Genomic DNA, 19,454 nt, shown 5'->3' with positions numbered 1-19,454 from the left:
ACACTATTTTTAACCTGAGAAGAAAATACAGTTCCGTGAAAACCTTTTATTTATATTGCCTTTCCTCATTCTTCCTACCCATATATACTTCTCTGCATTAAAATTCATGTGCCACATGTCTACCCATTCCACCTGTCTGTCTATGTCCTCTTAAAGTCTACTACTACCCTCCTCATAGTTCACAATATTTCCAAGTTATTTGTCATCTGCAAATTTTGAAATTGTGCTCTGTACACCCAAGTCTAGTTCATTAATATAGATGAAGAAAAGCAGGGGCGCAGTGGTTAGCACCGCTGCCTCACAGTTCTAGTGACCCAGGTTTGGATCCGGATACTGCCTGCGTGGAGTGTGTAAGTTCTCCCTGTGACCGCATGGGTTTCCTCCGGGTGCTCCGGTTTCCTCCCCCATGCCAAAGACTTGCGGGTTGATTGGTAAATTGGCCATTGTAAAAATTGCCCCTAGAGGTGGTAGGAGAATTGAGGGAAGGTGGGGATGTGAGAGCGAAAATGGCATAAATGTAGGATTAGTATAAATGGGTGGTTGATGGTCGGCGTGGACTCAGTGGGCCGAAGGGTCTGTTTCGGTGTTGTATCACTCTATGACTCTACCAGCCCCTGAGGAAACCACACTGTTTACCTTCCTGCCATCCGAAAAACAACTGTTTACCACAAGTATCTGCTTCTTGTCACTCGTATCCATGCTGCCACCATGGGCTTTAACTTTGCTGACCAGCCTGTTATGTGTTGCTTGATCAAATGCCTTTTGGAAGTCCATGTACACCACATCAACTGCATTACCCTCATCAATGCTCTCTGTTACCTCATTAAAAAAACTCAATTAAGTTAATAAAACATGATTTTCCTTTAACAAATCCATGCTGGCTTTCCTTAATTCATCCACATTTTTCCAAGTGACTGTTAATTTTGTCCCAGATTATTGTTTCTAAAAGCTTTCCCACCACTGAAGTTAAGCTGTAGTTGCTGGGCATATCCTTACATCCTTTTTTGAACAAGGGTGTGATACTCGCAATTCTCCAGCCCTCTGGCACTTCCCCTCTATTTTTTATTCATTTCATGGGATGTAGGCATCACTGGCAAGGTCAGCATTTGTTGCCCATCTCTAATTGCCCTTGAGAAGGTGGTGGTGAGCTGCCTTCTTGAACCGCTGCAGTCCCTCTGGTGTGGGTAAACACACACAGTGCTGTTAGGGAGGGAATTCCAGGATGTTGCTCCAACAACAGTTAAGGAACGGCGATATATTTCCAAGTCAGGATGGTGTGCGGCTTGGAGGGGATCTTGCAGATGGTGGTTTTCCCATGCGTCTGCTGCCCTTCTCCTTTTAGGTGGAAGAGGTCGTGGGTTTGGAAGGTGCTGTCGAAGGAGGCGTGGTGAGGGAGCATGTCGGTGATGGAGGGAGTGAATGTTTAATGTGGTGGATGGGGTGCCGGTCAAGTGAGCTGCTTTGGCCTGGTTGGTGTCAAGGTTCCTGCGTGTTGTTGGAGCTGCACTCAGCCAAGCAAGTGGAAAATATTGCATCACACTCCTGACTTTTGCCTTGTAGATGGTGGACAGGCTTTGGGGAGTCAGGAGGTGGGTTGCAGAATTCCCAGCCTCTGACCTGCTTTTGTAGCCTCAGTATTTATTTGGCTGCTCCAGTTTAGTTTATGGCCAATGGTAACCCCCTTACAAACTCTTACAAACTTAAGAGTGCAACAGCAGCTGATAAGGCTAGATGTTGCAACAATAATAAGACAGAATTAAAGGAGTTCTATCTGAATGCACACAGCATTCGCAATAAGGTAGAGGAATTGATGGCACAAATGGAAATAAACACATATGATCTAATTCCCATCACTGGAGATATGGCTACAGGGAGACCAATGCTGGAAACTAAATGTCTGAAGGATTCGACATTTAGGAAGGATAGGCAAAAAGGAAAAGGAGGTGAGGTAGTGCTGTTAATAAAGGATGAGATTAGCACATTAGTGACAGAGAATCTTAGATCGAAGATCAAGATGCAGAATCAGTTTGGGTGGAGCTAAAAATCAGCAAGGGGCAGCAAACATTGGAAGGAGTTGTTTACAGGTCACCAAACAGTGGTGGTAATGTAGGGCAAAGTATAAATTAGGAAAGTAGAGGTGCATGTAAAAAGGATAATACAGTATTCATGGGGGACCTCAATTTATGTAGAGACTGAGTAAACCTAATTAACACTAATGCTGTGAAGGTCAAATTTGTGGAATGTATGTGTGGATGGCTTGCTAGAACAGTATATTGAGGAATGAACGAGAGAACAGGCTATTTTAGATCTAGTATTATGCAATGAGAAAGGGCTAATTAATAATCTCATTGTAAAGGAACCTCTAGGGAAGAGTGACCATAATATGATAGAATTTTACATTAAATTTGAAAGTTGATAAGGTTCCCCATGGTAGGCTCATTCAGAAAGTAAGGAGGCATCGGAGTCAGGGAAAGTTGGCTGTCTGGATACAAAACTGGCTGGCCCATAGAAGTCAGAGGGTGGTAGTAGATGGAAAGTATTCAGCATGGAGCTCGGTGACCAGTGGTGTTCCGCAGGGATCTGTTCTGGGACCTCTGCTCTTTTGTGATTTTTATAAATGACTTGGATGAGGAAGTGGAAGGCTGGGTTAGCAAGTTTGCCGATGACACGAAGGTTGCTGGAGTTGTGGATAGTGTGGAAGGCTGTTGTAGGTTGCAACGGGACATTGACAGGATGCAGAGCTGGGCTGAGAAGTGGCAGATGGAGTTCAACCTGGAAAAGTGTGAAGTGATTCATTTTGGAAGGTCGAATTTGAATGCGGAATACAGGCTTAAAGACAGGATTCTTGGTAGTGTGGAGGAACAGAGGGATCTTGGGGTCCATGTCCATAGATCGCTCAAAGTTGCCACCCAAGTTGATAGGGTTCTTAAGAAAGCATATGGTGTGTTGGCTTTCATTAACAGGGGGATTGAGTTTAAGAGCCGCGAGGTTATGCTGCAGCTCTATAAGGCCCTGGTTACACCACACTTGGAATATTGTGTTCAGTTCTGGTCGCCTCATTATAGGAAGGATGTGGAAGCTTTAGAGAGGGTGCAGAGGAGATTTACCAGGATGCTGCCTGGACTGGAGGGCATGTCCTACGAAGAAAGATTGAGGGAGCTAGGGCTTTTCTCATTGGAGCGAAGAAGGATGAGAGGTGACTTGATAGAGAGGTACAAGATGATGAGAGGCATAGATAGAGTGGATTGCCAGAGACTTTTTCCCAGGGTGGAAAGGGCTATCATCAGGGGGTATAATTTTAAGGTGATTGGAGGAAGGTTTCGGGGAGATGTCAGAGGTAGGTTCTTTACACAGAGAGTGGTGGGTGCGTGGAATGCGCTGCCAGCGGTGGTAGTAGAAGCAGATACATTAGGGGCATTTAAGCGACTCTTGGATAGGTATATGGATGATAGTAGAATGAAGGGTAGATAGTTAGTTTGATCTTAGAGTAGGTTAAAGGTTCGGCACAACATCGTGGGCCGTAGGGCCTGTACTGTGCTGTACTGTTCTATGTTCTAAAACTAGGGTCTTAAATCTAAACAAAGGAAACTATGAGGGGCAATTGGGAATGGTAGATTGGGAAACTACATTAAATGGTATGATGGTAGACAGGCAATAGTTAGCATTTAAATTATTAACACATGGTATACAACAAATTTACATTCCTTAATGCCACAAAAACCCAATAAGAAACCTTGGCTAACTAGAGAAATTAAAGATTGTACTCGATCAAAGGAAGAGGCTTATAAAGTTCCAAAAAAGTAGTAAGCCTGAGGATTGGGAGCAATTTAGAATTCAGCAAAGGAGGACCAAGAAACTGATAAAGAAAGGGAAAAGAGAGTATGAAAATAAACTAGCGAGAAACATAAAAATGGACTGTAAAAGCTTCTATCGGTATGTAAAAAGGAAAAGATTAGCAAAGACAAATGTGGGCCCATTACAGGGAAAGACAGGAGAAATTATATGTGGAATAAGGAAATGGCAGAGAAACTACATACTTTGTGTCTGTCTTCATGGAGGAAGATACAAAAACCTTCCAGGAATACTAGAGAACCAAGGGACTAGCATGAATGAGGAACTGTATTGAACTGAATGCGGAATATTAGTAAAAACGTAGTTCTGGAGAAATTAATCTGACTGAAAGTTAATAAATCCCCTGGACCTGATGATCTACATGCCAGAGTGTAAAAGAGGTGGCTGTAGAGATAGTGGATGCATTGGTGGCCATCTTCCAAAATTCCAAAGATTCTGGAACAGTTCCTACTGATTGGAAGGTAGCAAATGTAACCCCACTATTTAAGAAAGGAGGGAGAGAGAAAACGGGGAACTACAGCCCTGTTAGCTGACATCAGTAGTAGGGAAAATGCTAGAATCTATTATAAAGGAAGTGATAACTGGACACTTAAAAAAATTGGGAAGAGTCGACATGGATTTATGAAAGGGAAATAATGTGTGACAAACCTGTTAGAGTTTTTTGAGGATGTAACTAGCAGAATAGATAAGGGGGAACAAATGGATGTGGTGTACTTAGATTTTTGGAATGCTTTCAAAAAGGTCCCACGCAGGAGGTTAGTAATAAAAATTAGGGCACATGGGATTGGGGGTAATATACTAGCTATGGACTGAGAGTTGATTAACGGACAGAAAACAGAGTAGGAATATATGAGTTATTCTCAGGTTGGCGGGTTGTGACTAGTGGGGTACAATAGGGGTAAATGCTTGGACCCCAGCCATTCACATCTACATCAACAATTTGGATGTGGGCACCAAATGTAATATTTCCAAGTTTGCTGATGACACAAAACTAGATGGGAATGTAAGTGTGAGGAGGATGCAAAGAGGCTTCAAGGGGACTTAGACAGGATAAATGAGTGGGCAAGAGCATGGGAGATGGAAAATAATGTGGAAAAATGTGAAGTTATCCACTTCGGTAAGAAAAACGGAAATGCATAGTATTTCTTAAATGGTGAGAGATTGGGAAGTATTGACTCCAAAGGGACCTGAGTGTCCTTGTTCATAAGTCACTGAAAACTAACATGCAGGTGCAGCGAGCAATTAAGAAGGCAAATGATATGTTGGCCTTTATTGCAAGAGGATTTGAGTACAGACTTGCTGCAATTGTATAGAGACTGCACCTGGAGTATTGTGTACAGGTTTGGTCTCCTTACCTAAGGAAGGATATACTTGCCATAGAGGAAGTGCAACGAATGTTCACTAGACTGATCCCTGGGATGGCAGGATTGTCCTATGAGGAGAGATTGAGGAGACTGGTCCTATAGTCTCTAGAATTTAGAAGAATGAGAGGTGATCTCATTGAAGCACACAAAATTCTTAAAGGGCTTGAGAGGGTGGATGCAGGAAGGATGTTTCCCTTGTCTGGGGAGTCTAGGACCAGTGACACAGTCTCAGAATAAGAGGTAGGCCATTTAAGACTGAGGCGAGGAGGAATTTCTTCACACAGAGGGTGTGAATCTCTGTAATTCTCTACCCCAGAGGGCTGTGGATGCTCAGTCATTGAGTATATCCAAGACAGCAAATGATAGATTTCTAGATATTAAAGATATCAAGGGATAGTGATGGAAAAGGGCATTGAAGTAGAAGATCAGCCATGATCTAGTTGAATGGCGGAGCAGGCTCATAGGGCCGAATGGCCTACTCCTGCTCCTATTTCATATGTTCCTATATTCCCAGGATGTTGATAGTGGGGGATTCAGCAATGGTATTGCCATTGATTGTCAAGGGGAGATGGGTAGATTCTCTCTTGTCGGAAATGGACATTGCTTGGCACTTGTGTGGTGCAAATTTACTTGCTACTTATCAGCCCAAGCCTGAATGTTGTCCAGGTATTGCTGCATATGGACACGGACTGCTTCAGTATTTGAGGAGTCACGATTGGTGCTGAACATTGTGCAATCATCAGCAAACATCCCCACTTTTGCCCTATGATGGAGGGAAGGTGATTGACGAAGCAGCTGAAGATGGTTAGGACTAGGACACTGCCCTGAGGAACTCCTGCAGTGATGTCCTGGGGCTGAGATGATTGGCCTCCAACAACCACAACCATCTTCCATTCTGCTAGGCAGGACTCCAACCAGTGGAGAGTTTTCTCCCTGATTCCCATTGACTTCAATTTGTCTAGGACTCCTTGATGCCACTCGGTCAAATGCTGCCTTGATATCAAAGGCAATCACCTCCAGAGTTCAGCTGTTTTGTGCATGTTTGGACCAAGGCTATAATGGCCCTGGCAGAGCCTAAACTGAGCATCAGTGAGCAGATTGTTGCTGTTTAAGTGGTGCTTGATTGTACTGTCAATGACTCCTTCCATCACTTTGTTGATAATTGAGAGTAAGCTGATGGGGAGGATTGGAAGATTATGGATTATGGCCAGTGCTGCTGGAATTTCTATCTTAATATCCATTTGTTCTCACTTGTATCATCAACCTGACATCTGTCGTATGCACCCTTTTTCTGCTTCATCTTACTCCTTCTCTCTTCATCCAGGGAGCTTTGGCTTTGTTTGTCCTAAAGTTTCGCCTCATGGGAATGTACCTTAACTGCACCCAAACCATCTTATCTTTAAAGGTAGCCCATCATTCCATTACAGTTTTGCCTGCCAATTTTTGACTCCTATTTACCTGGGCCAGATATGGCATTTGATTCACTTGACCCACTTCATCCCCAGAACTAACCCTAGCAATGCTTCCTTGCTTTCTGGGTTGGAAACATGCTGATCTAGAAAATTCTCCTGAACGTATTTCAGAAACTCTTGCCCCTCTCTGCCCTTTACACAATTACTATCCCAGTCTATTATTAGGATAATTGAAGTCCCTCATTATAACTACTTTATAATTCTTGCACCTCTCCGTAATTTTGCACATTTGTTGTTCTATATCTTTCCCATGATTTGCAGGCCGAGACAATACACCCAGCAGTAATGGTACCTTTATTTTTTCTTAGCTCTAATCCAGATAGATTCTGTCCTTGACCCCTCAACGACATCCTCTCTCTCCAGCACTAATGTTCTCCTGAATCAATACTGCCACCCCTCCTCCTTTCTTTCTTTCCCTATCTTTCCTGAATGAGTTTTTTGATCCAGTTTTTTGATCACAAAGAGTAGACAATTATAAAGAGTTGCATTATCTGATTGTCCAAAGAAGAACCACTATTGCAAGGCATTATATTTTGGAAAAATAATTTTATCCAGCTATTTTACATTGCCAGGTAGGACATTTGGAACTTTAAATTGCTTCACACTGACCATACCATTAAACAAATTAATCCAATACTGTTTATATAAACACAAAATACAACCATGAGCCACAAAACACCATCACTTACCTGAAATGAAGGTACAGTTCATTGCCTACCAACTCTACGGTGTTAACTTGCACATCAATAAAATAATTTTCTGGGGTGGTTTTTCTAACCCTCAGGTCATTATTTTCCTAATTATCAGCTACAACGACTTATATTAACATAATAAAATGTCTCAAGGTGCTTTACAGGAGCATTATATAACAAAGCATGACACAAAAGGAGATATTAGGTCAGATGACCAAAATTTTGGTCAAAGAGGTAGGTTTTAAGGAGTGTCTTAAAGGAGGAAAGAGAGGTAAAGAGGTGGAGAGATGTAGGGATTCCTGCATTACAGCAGTAATTAAACTTCAAAAAGTACTTCTTTGGCTGTAAAGCACTTTAAGACGCCTGGTTGAAAGGCGCTATATAAATCCAAGTTTTTCTTTATTTTTAGGAAGAGTATTCCAGAGCTTAGAGCCGAGGCAACTGAAAGTGCAGCCATCAATGGTTGCGTGATTAAAATCAGGGATGCACAAGAGGCCAGAATTAGAGGAGCACAGATATCTCGGAGGGTTGTGGGGCTGGAGGTGATTACAGAGATAGGGACGGGCAAGGTTATGGAGGAATTTGAAAACAAGGATGAGAATTTTAAAATAAAGATGTTGCTTGACTGGGAGCCAATGTAGGTCAGTGAGCACAGAAGTGATAGGGAATGGGACTTAAATCAAATCTGATTACAACTGGTACAATGGATTTGCTGTAATTGTTAATGTAAAGCATGATAGGATCATTAACGTATGCCACTACACAGAACAAAGATTCATTAACTCATGTTGTAGGTTCATTAACTCACACCACTGCCAAGTCATTAAGGGTCCATCAGCACCATTATGAAACAGTCTAAGTAGTAGCAGTGATTGCAATGACATTAATTTTGGAAACTCTGGATTGCCATTAATCTCAATCAGAATTACATAAAACACTGGTGTTGAAAAGATTGATTATAGAAATATTTCATAAGAGTGCAGAAATAAACAGGGAATGCAATGATGTAAAGCACTGTTTGGGTCACAGTTGAAGCACTGTGTGTGCATTTGGATACTCCATTCATACAATATAGATTCACCAGGTTGATGCCAGTATTGGAAATTATAGTCAGCTCGGTGCTAACATTTTGGGTGTGGTAGGTGAGGGCGGGTGGGGCGCTGTGGCAGAAGGGGGCTCGATAGGGTGTTGTGCCGGGAGTTTGGTGAGGGGCGGGCACTGTGATGGGAGGTTGGTGGGGAGGGTGCTGTGATGGGAGGGGGCTCTGGGGGGGGGGGCGCTGTGCCAGGAAGTTGGTCGGTGGTGGGGGGGGGTTCGATAATGGGAGCTTGGTTTGGGCGCGCTGTGCTGGGAGGTTCGTGGGGGGCGCTGTGCTGGGAAGTTGGTGGGGGGTGAGGGGGGGGCACTGTGCAGGGAGGTTTGTGGGGGGGGGCGCTGACGGGAGGTTGGTGGGGGGGCGCTGTGCTGGGAGGTTGGTGGGGGACGCTGTGCTGGGAGGTTGGTGGGGGGCACTGTGACGGGATGGGGCTCTGGGGGGGCACTGTGATGGGAGGTTGGTGGGGGGCTGCTGTGACGGGAGGGGGCACTGGGGTGGGGGGTGCTCTGATGGGAGGTTGGTGGGGGGGGCGCTGTGCCGGGAGGGGGCTTGGGGGGGGGGTCGCTGCTCCGGGAAGCTGGTAGGGGGGTGCTGTGACGGAAGGTTGGTGGGGGGGGGGGCGCTGTGCTGGGAGGTTGGTGGGGGACGCTGTAATGGGAGGAGGCTCTGGGGGCCGCTGTGACCGGAGGTTGGTGGGGGGGGGGGCGCTGTGACGGGAGGTTGGTGGGGGACGCTGTGATGGGAGGAGGCTCTGGGGGCTGCTGTGACCGGAGGTTGGTGGGGGGGGGGGGCGCTGTGACGGGAGGTTGGTGGGGGGTGTGCTGTGCTGGGAGGTTGGTGGGGGACGCTGTGCCGGGAGGTTGGTGGGGGGGGGGCGCTGTTCTGAGAGGTTGGTGGGGGGGTGGCTGTGCCAGGAGGTTGGTGGGGGGGTGGCTGTGCCAGGAGGTTGGTGAGGGAGGCGCTGTGCCAGGAGGTTGGTGAGGGGGGCGCTGTGCCGGGAGGTTGGTGAGGGGGGCGCTGTGCCGGGAGGTTGGTGAGGGAGGCGCTGTGCCAGGAGGTTGGTGAGGGGGGCGCTGTGCCAGGAGGTTGGTGAGGGGGGCGCTGTGCCGGGGGGCTCGCGGGGGGAGGGGGCGCTATGCCGGGAGGTTGGTGGGGGGGCGCTGTGCAGGGAGTTGGGGGGGGGGGGGGCGCTGCACCGGGAGAGGGCTCTGGGGGGCGCTCTCAGGGGCTCTGAGACGCCTTGACTCTGGGAGTTGTTGCCGCCACTCGAGGCTGTTGGTTTCTGAGGCGCTGATTTCCCGGCAACGATGTTTAAAAAATCGCGGCGGAATTTCAGGCGGCGGAATGACTCTGAGGAGGAGGACCGAGAAGACGGGCCGAGCCAGGAACCGACGCAGCCCGGCCCACCGGCCGAGGCCTTGCTCACCAACAACAGCCACGAGAAAAGCGCTGAGCCACCGCCGCCTCAGGCGAGCATCGAACCTGGCGCCGGATTACAGCCGATGTCGAGGCCCGCGGCCTGCACGCTGGGCTTGGGGCCTGTCAATCCCCTGCCCTCTCTCGGTTCTGTCAAACCCGTGCCGAGCCTGGGAATTCTAAAACCGGCGTTAGGCCTCGGTCTTCCTAAGCCTGTGACCGGCATCGCTGCTGCCAAACTCGCTCCTAAGGATAAGAAACGGAGCCGTGAAAAGGAAACCCCCAGGGCCGCGCTGCTCAGCTTCCAGGATGAGGAGGAAGGTGAGTAGAGGCCGCTGGCCCAGGCCGCGAATTAATGTGTAACACGGGAGGGTGGAGGCTGTTCATAGAATCTTTAATAACTGCTTAAATTGTATACTCTTGTAGCTAGTTAAGATAGTTAATAATTAGTGTCAAATTTAAATATTACTATTTAATATAACTGCTAATTACCGAGTTTAATTTCATTTTATTCGACAGGACTGAGATTCTTTGGGTCGAATTTCACGGTCCTATCCCCATTTTCCTAAGTACACTAAATCATTTGAATGTAACGTGTTCTCAGTCTGAGAAGTGGCGAGGGGCAGTACGTTAAGATCAAAATGTAAGATACACCCCAGACCGTTGAAGTGGGAGAGGATATGGCAGAGTTCTGTCTACGATCTTTCAATTCTCTAAGATTCAATTTTGTAATAAAACCTGAAAATGCTGGAAAACACTCAGCAAGTTTGGCAGTATCTGGGGAAGGGGAAGCAAGTTAACGTTTCAGGTCGATGACGGGTGGAGTTTTGAGTTGAGATTGTTCAGGGAAGGAAAGAAGGATAAACTAGTTAACTATAGTGCTTTTTAATGTCTTGTAAACTCTGAGAATCTATATTTGAGATCAAATTAATAAGTGTTTAGAAATGTATGAATTAATGAAGTACAGCCAACAATGATTTTCCAAAGGCAAGTCACCTTCGACAAACGTAATTTTTTGAAGAATTGAATGATCAGGAAGTTAAAGGGAATGCAGTAACTATATAGTCTCACATGCATTTTCAGATGTTGCTAGATAAGTTGTCTAATAAGAGGCTTGTTAGAAAAATTCAAATGCATGCTACAAGAAGAAATGCAACAACATGGATCGAATGTTAACTAATGGATAAGAAACTGTTGGGGTGAATGTGTATTGCTTGGACTAGAGAATGTTTGTTTGGAAATGGTGTGCCTGAGGGATCAGTACTGTATTCACTTGTTCTTTGTGTGTAAATTACAATTATAAAGGCACAAAAGTATGAGATTTGGCAGTGATCTGTGTAAGAAGATTTGGATAAATTAATGCAGTGAGCGGACAAGCAATAATTTGGAGGTAATACATTTTTGGTTAAAAAAAAACAAAGGCCGAGAGCGTATGCTTTATCGTCATTTGGTAGTGCAGAACTTGAGTATTGCTGAAAATAGAGACATGTTGTCGAATCTTTTCATCTTGCACTCATCAGGACAATCTGCAAGAATACCAATGTAAGGGAAACAACAGCTTTATACTATGAGAAAAAAGTGCTGATTGGTTGGCAAGTGGTTTTCCGGTTTAAAAAAAAAAGTCAGAACCCACCGGAAAACCTGGAGTCTGTTCAGAAACGGCTGTTCCCGATGTCAACAGCTGTCATCTGTGAAACTGACAATGATCTTCTTTAAAAAGAACTTCAAAAGAGAGTTCCACTCTCTGCAACTGTGTGAGAGACAGCAGCTGTCACCTGTGAAACTGAGCGCAATAGTTTAAAAGCCGGACTGACAAAGGGAAATTTCTTATCTCCAGTCACGTTGAGGATGAGTAACGGCCCCGGGAACAGTTTACATCTGCAGGCCAGATGGAAACATTTGGCAGGCCGGATCCTGGCCCACAGGCCATATGTTGGGCAACCCTGGGTGGGCCATATGTTGGGCAACCCTCCCTAAGCCATAGTTCATAAGTGTGCAGGTTTGGAAAAGGACATTAAAACTATAGAGAGCATAAATACAAATTCCCCAGGATGATGCCAGGGATGGGCAACTGCAGTTATAAGGAGAGACTTCAGCCTATTTCTGTTGGATTAGAGAAGGCTAAGATGTGCCTTTCCTTCTAAATTAACCTATCCCAACTTAAAATGCATTCTCAAAGTTTGACTGAGCCAAGTAAGTGTCGCCCTCACTGTTTATAATTACCTTCAAACCACTGAAATGATATATAGCCTATTGACACACTCCCTGCCATGATACATTTTTAAACTCTTCTGTGATAAATTATATTATTCTAATTAAAATTTCCTGTTCATTATCTTAATCTTGCTCCTGGGCTAGTATTGTTTGGTTGATCAAAATGAAACTGAAGAAAATTGTTATAATAGATTTGAATGTGTAATCTTAGAAATAGAAACCTCTGGAGACTTAAGAACAGTTGCTTGATAGCATGTTCAATACCGTAATGCTCTCCAAGTTCAAATGGCATCTGTAAATTACTTGAGCTTCACTTTTCCTTCCCTCTCCACTAATATTTAGTGCCAGCTTTATAAATAGCTTTGTCACACCCAGTGTGTATTGTGATGTGAAGTTACCCAGAAAAACTCAACAGCCATATGCAGTTGTTGGCAAAGGTGAGGAAAAATTGGAAGCTAAAGATACAAAGAGCTTTGAAAATTGTGTAATTTTGCTATAAAATATTGCTGAGTTTGTTCAGCACTATAACTAACTGCCAAAGCTCAAGCTGTCCACATGAATACCTTGCATATACCGTAGTCTTGTAATACACTCCCATGTCTGTGCAATGGCTGCTTACCACATGCTCAGAAGTTTTATATAGCTAATGTTTCATGCATATAGTTCCCATTCCCTCTTGAAGCATGCTTATGCATGGCATGTACTGTAGCTGAGCTTTGCAGCCACATTCCACTATAAAATGGTCCAAGTGAATGCAAATCTTCTCTTACCTCCTCACTGATGTCTAGTATCTGCTTTATAAATGTATTTCCCACACTCATTCTGTGTTGTGGCATGAAGCTACCCAGCAAAACTTAATAGCTGTGTGTAGTTGTTGCCAAAGATGAGGAAAATCGGTGAACAAAAGATACAAATGGGAATTTTGCCCAAAGTTTGGGGTGGCACAGTGGTTAGCACCGCAGCCTCACAGCTCTAGCGACCCGGGTTCAGTTCTGGGTTCTACCTGTGCGGAGTTTGCAAGTTCTTTCTGTGACCGCGTGGGTGTCCGCCGGGTGCTTCGGTTTCCTCCCGCAGCCAAAGACTTGCAGGTTGATAGGTAAATTGGCCATTGTAAATTGCCCCTAGTGTAGGTACGTGGTAGGAGAATTGAGGCACAGTGGGGATGTGGTAGGGAATATAGGATTAAATGTAGGATTAGTATAAATGGGTGGTTGTTGGTCGGCACGGACTCAGTGGGCCGAAGGGCCTGTTTCAGTGCTGTATCTCTATGACTCTAAAGTGATATATCATATTTACCTTTTTTAAAACTTCAACTTTGAAACTTCCATAGGGTGTTCAATCTCTACATTTTCTAGTGTTTTCAATTGCCAGGGTTAGAGAATAACTCACCAAGCTTTCTTTTACATTTTAAAGGTTGACTTTAATGTGACCATGGCGATCTTTATATTTTGGGCTTTCGCTTGCAAGCAAAACAGACCTTTCTAACTGGCCAGTTAAAAATTATCATTGCTGTTGCAATGCTCTGAAAATTTTGACATGAAGTGGTGGATAAGAGCAAAGACAACTCCTAACCAGTTCAGAATAATTGCAGACCAAAGGGTGCCATTTCGTTAGGCAAGTGAAAACCAGGCATAGCTTTAACATGTGAAAGAATAAAGCCAGACTAGCTGGCTGGCTGCAGAGAGAAATGGCTGACTTTAAACTGTCAGGGTTCATTGTGACTCTTGCTTTCAAAATTGCCGTTGGAGTAAGCAGGAAGAATTGGGACTGCCTTTCCTTTTGATATTAGCATTGTGCATGTGTCGGTTTCGCAATGCACCATGTTGCAAACTAATTTGACTAACTCACTTGAGGCGTTTGGAAGCTAATAACAAAAGTTAAACTGTGGTTCACACAGTCATTAAAATTCAAGATATATTATAGCCTTGAACACTTCTTCCATCTTTACAGAGCTTTGCTGTTGGTTCCATCTCTTATAATCAATATAGCTCATAAATGTGATGAAAAGGAGGACAATTTATTTCTTTATCCATCACGCCACCATCTGTTGTAAAAATCATTTTTTATGCTTCCCAACTCCCTCCTATTGAATAGTTTTCCGCTATTTAAAATTTGGGTTATTTAGCCCATTGCATAACAAATCACTGAATCTTTGCAGTTTTCTAATGACCTAGTTTAAGCCTTTAGCTCCATGGCTTCACAATAGCCGAAACAGTTTTCTTTCTAGTTGTTTACTGAATCGATGCCTAATGTATCTCACACAGGTGTCTTTCTTTATTCCTGGTGACGCATTATGTATTAGAGGTCAAAGTATCAGTTAAATTCTCAGTCTCTTGGCGATTCATTTTGCACCTTATAGCATCACTTAAGCAGAAACCTTCCAGAATCCACATAATATTTGCCAACCTGTAAGGTTTCATTTGTAGGGGAAAGGGATGGATTTGGTAGGTTAGCTATTTCTTGAGTTAAGAAGAATTAAAGAAGGAATTAGACCACATCTGTATATGAGTATTTTGAATAGGTGGGAAGGGAGGATTTATGGCAGAAGTATTGAGAGCTGACTATATAAAAGTGGTATCATCCTGAGAATTGTAGGCATTAAGTGAAGTTGCTCTCTCTAACTGACAGGGTAATAGCTCTAGTTAGGATTTCAACTGCAACCCACACTTGAGAGAGAGTTAAAACATTAATGGAGCTACTCAGACACCAGAAATCATAATTCATATGTTATTGTGAACTACTCATTTTTTGTCTTTTCAAACCTTAATTTTGACATTATAAAAGCACTTAGTTTATCTAATGATCTACTTCAGTTTCTGCTTTTTTTGAGGGTGGCAAATTTCCCTCACTGCTTATAGTTACCGAATTGTTGCTGTTTAATAAACATAAAATTTAAATTAAGTTGTGGCTAGGCTTTGCCATATAAAATGGGTAGAAGTGTGACAAAGATACTCAGTGTGATGTTTTATTATAGTTATGTAAATATTTAGATGAAGAGCATCAAGACCAGAATGCTGGGCCCAGGAACTTTGCAAGTTGTTAATGATATAAGCATGATTGACCTCATAGGTACTTAACTGGAGACACATGTCCCATAATAGCAGCTTGTATGATCAAGGAAATGGCCATCAGGAGAGTAAGCATACCTGTCTGAAGAGTGTGTGAAAGATTAGAACTTCTAGAGAAGGAACACATGCTATTTCAAGATAGCAAGTGTAGGAAAGTTATTGCAGATAATTCTGAATGACTATTTGAATAAAACACTATTTATTTTAACTATAGACAAATCATTGAGTTACAGGAAATGCAGAATTATGGCCATAAGGGATACAAATTTATCTAGGAATGAGTTAAATAGTATTGGAGCCATAATGTTTGGAGACTGTTACTTGACTTTCTCAAACCAAGCCAACCTGAATAGCAGCTAATCTCTGACTATTTGAACAAAACATTCCAGCACGATGCCACCACCAAACACTTGTTCCCCTCGCCTCCCTTTTCAGCATCCGAAGAGACTTTTTCCTCCGTGACACCCTGGTCCGCTCTTCCAGCACTCCCAAAGCCTGCTCCCCTTCCCACAGCGCCTTCCTATGTATGCACAGGAGATGCGCCGTCTACCCTTTCATCTCCCTTCCCACCGTCCAAGGCCCCAAACACCCCTTCTGGACAAAACAACAATTTACTTGTAATACTTTCAGTTTGGTATATTATATTCACTAATCACATGCAGTCTCCTCTATATTTGGGAGACCAAACAAAAAGAGTGATTGCTTTGCTGAACACCTCCATTCTGTCTGCAAGTGTGATCCCTGAGCTTTCAGCCACTTGTCATTATAATTGGTCGGTGGTGTTCCCATACATCTGCTGCCCTTGTCCGTCTAGGTGGTAGAAGTTGTGGGTTTGGAATGTGCTGTCAAAGGAGCCTTGGTGAGATGCTGCCATACATCTTGTAGATGGTACACACTGCTGCCACTGTCGATGGTGGTGGATGGGATGCCATCAAGTGGGTTGCTTTGTCCAGGGTGGTGTCCAGCTTCTTGAGTGTTGTTGGAGCTGCACCCATTCGGGCAAGTGGAGAGTATTCCATCACACTCCTGACTTGTGCCTTGTAGATGGTGGACGGGCATTGGGAGTCAGGAGGTGAGTTACTCGTGGCAGATTTCCCAGTGTCTGACCTCTTGTAGCACAGCATTTATGTGGCTGGTCCAGTTCAATTTCTGGTCAATGGTGACTCCCAGGCTGTCGATAGTGGGGGATTCAGCAATGGTATTGCCATTCAACGTCAAGGGGAGATGGTGAGATTCTCTTTTTTTTTTAATGGTCATTGCCTGGCACTTTGTGTGGCGCAAATGTTACTTGTCGCTTATCAGCCCAAGCCTGGATGTTGTCCAGGTCTTGCTGCGTGTGGACACTGGCTGCTTCAATATCTGAGGAGTTGTGAATGGTGCTGAACATTGTGCAATCATCAGCAAACATCCCCACTTCTGACCTTATGATTGAAGGAAGATCATTGATGTAGCTGAAGATGGTTGGGCCTAGGACCCTGAAGATCTCCTGCAGTAATGTCCTGGGACTGAAATGATTGACCTCCAACAACTACAGCCATCTTCCTTTGTGCTAGATATGACTCCAACCTTTGGAAAGTTTTCCCCCTGATTCTCATTGACTCCAATTTTGCTAGGGCTCCTTGATGCCATACGCAGTTGAATGCTGCCTCAATGTCAAGGGCAGTCACTCTCACCTCACCTCTGAAGTTCAGCTCTTTTGTCCATGTTTGAACCAAGGCTGTAATGAGGTCAGGAGCTGAGTGGCCCTGACGGAACCCAAACTGAGCGTCAGTGAGCAGGTTATTGCTAAGCAAGTGCCGCTTGTTAGCGCTGTCGACGACCCCTTCTATTACTTTGCTAATGTTCGGGAGTAGACTGATAGGGTGGTAATTGGCCGGGTCAGATTTGCCCTGCTTTTTTGTGGACAGGACATAACCTGGGCAATTTTCCACATTGCCGGGTAGATGCCAGTGTTGTAGCTGTACTGGAATAGTTTGCCTAGGGGCGCAGCTAGTTCTGGAGCACAAGTCTTCAGTACTATTGCCAGAATGTTGTCAGGGCCTGTAGCCTTTGCAGTATCCAGTGCCTTCAGTATTTCCACCATTTTCTGTGTACTTAACAGAAGGAAGGCTTTCTCTGGCTTTAACGGGACAGAGCTTCACATTAGCTGCATTCTGCATTACATAATGTACTTAGTCCTTTAATAATATATCATTTGACTCGCTGGAAATAATGCCATGGCAGAACGGCTGGAATAGCTATAAAATCTAGGTTTGTTTTTAAAATGTCAAATATTTTTTGAAAAGAATATTGTGAGCAAGGCAGATTTTGTAAAAATCCTGGTTTTATATCTATTGAAAGGCATGGCTTGTTTAATGCTGAAATTTTATTTTTTGTTCTGTTCACTAGATAAATAAAATAACAATGCTACTTTTTAAGCAAGTTGAACCTTCAAATAAAATGTTTTCTGATCATGGGAGAATTCCTGTAAATTCCCTATTGCCTGCTGTTTAAGCATACAAGTTTACCTTTTCTTTTCCTTTCTGCAGAAGAAGAAGTTTTTAAAGTGAAGAAATCAAATTACAGTAAAAAGATTGTAAATAAACTCAAGAAAGAGTACAAGGAGGATCTTGAAAAATCCATGGCAAAAGGTGATGCGCACGCTCAGGTTTCAAGTAAGTATTAACATTGCAGAAGTGAACAGTTCAGTATTTCTTCATTCTGCTCTAAAAGAATAGTGGTGTTTCTATTGTTGCCAACAAATTAACTTTATATTCCACATATACTACTTTGCTACTGCAGGCCTTCACTTGTAGAATTTTACTTCTGGGATCTGAGTTTAAATCCAGTATCTGCCTGTAAAAAAAAAAGTTATGACTGAAATAAGTTTGTGCATTTTTATTCTCCTGGCCAATCTCTTGTCTTTCACCCGCTCATACAAAAAAAACGCCGCCTGTATCCTGATTTGGACTGTCATGTTCTCCCATCACTGCTATGCTTGCTGACCTACATTGGTTTCCATTCCAAGAACATCTTGAATTTAAAATTCTCATCCTTGTGCACTCATTCTTATCCCTCCTTGACCTTGCTCTGCCTATATCTGTAACCTCTGCAATTTTCCAATCTAAAGGAAAGGGTGCCTGGACAAACATCTTCGACAACTGGCAACTTTAGCTGGCTGTTAACCTGATGTAATTAAGCGATACATTTGTCTAATGTTCTTTTTTCAGTATGTCTTCAAAGATCTGAGTGATCTAAGTGTCTGACTTTGTTCGTCAGCAGTCAATCTGAAGCCAGCAGAGAGACTGAGCTGGACCAATGACTCCTGATGGTGCATGGCTATGTATGAAGGGAGTGCCAATGTTTTGTTGATTGATTTTGGGTTGATAGTGTAGGGGAAGCATGTTTGTTGTTTTGGCATTTCCAGGAGGATAGTGTAGTTTGTAAATTAATGTAAATATGCTATTTGTACTGAATACTGTTCATTTATCTGTAAAATGTTAAATTAATTTGGGTTGTAGCCTGAGACTCAGTCTGAAAAGTATATTTTTATCATCTGCCAAAGATGGGGAAATCATGTAATGGTAATGATATATTCAAGTAAACAAAATTATAATGGCAAGAGATCTGTTCAATCAATATATTTGCAATATAGGGGATGTAAGTTTACTTACAGATTTGGTCATTGATGTTGAGCTCATGTTTATTTAATGTAACTCCCATAACACTTAAGTTATTGCTTCTGAGATAATTTAATTTAAAAAGCAATTGATACAACACCACCTCTTTTAGTGTGAAGAATAATCCAGCTTCTAATATAGTTTTTGCATATATTTGCAGTGAAAATTGAATGTATACAATTTTATTTCCACAATGCATAGAATGCATTTTAACAATAGGCTGTTATAACAAAACAAACCAGGATTGGCATCTTTTGTGCACTGTTTGCAGTTCATGGTCACTGATGTTTTTCATGAAAATATTGTAGGATTAGACTATATTTCCTAATTGTCCTTGAAAATTTTAAAATTTGTTTTTTGTGACTACTAAAACTATGAGACAACCCCCCCCCCCCCCCCCCCCCCCCCACGGATGAACCCATTCATCCTAACCAGGTGTGTAGTGAAAACAGTCTTTCAGATTTTAAAACAAATATAAACTTGATCCTTGCAACTTGCAACATCCTAGCCATTTGATGGCATGACCTCATTTTAGTTTATGTATAATGAGCAGTAGAAATCCTGTTAGCTTTGTCAAATTATGCTAAATATTACAGTTCGACTTGGTTAATTTCCTGTTTG

The 19,454-nt window shown here is 43.3% G+C and overlaps 1 protein-coding gene across 2 annotated transcripts in view; it reads left to right on the top strand.

Annotated features, from left to right (window-relative positions):
• The first annotated feature begins 9,693 nt into the window (after window positions 1–9,693).
• Window positions 9,694–19,454, top strand: part of paxbp1 (PAX3 and PAX7 binding protein 1) — a 48,605-nt gene continuing 38,844 nt past the window's right edge. For both annotated transcript variants that reach the window (XM_068041079.1, XM_068041080.1), the window contains exons 1-2: window positions 9,694–10,213; window positions 17,703–17,828. In XM_068041079.1, the coding sequence (XP_067897180.1) occupies window positions 9,784–10,213; window positions 17,703–17,828 (556 nt within the window). In that variant the 5' untranslated portion in view covers window positions 9,694–9,783. The remainder of the gene's footprint in view (window positions 10,214–17,702; window positions 17,829–19,454) is intronic.

This window comes from Heterodontus francisci, chromosome 10 (assembly GCF_036365525.1).
Source record: "Heterodontus francisci isolate sHetFra1 chromosome 10, sHetFra1.hap1, whole genome shotgun sequence".
In the NCBI taxonomy this organism is placed as follows: domain Eukaryota; kingdom Metazoa; phylum Chordata; class Chondrichthyes; order Heterodontiformes; family Heterodontidae; genus Heterodontus; species Heterodontus francisci.
This window is presented reverse-complemented; position numbering and strand designations above follow the sequence as displayed.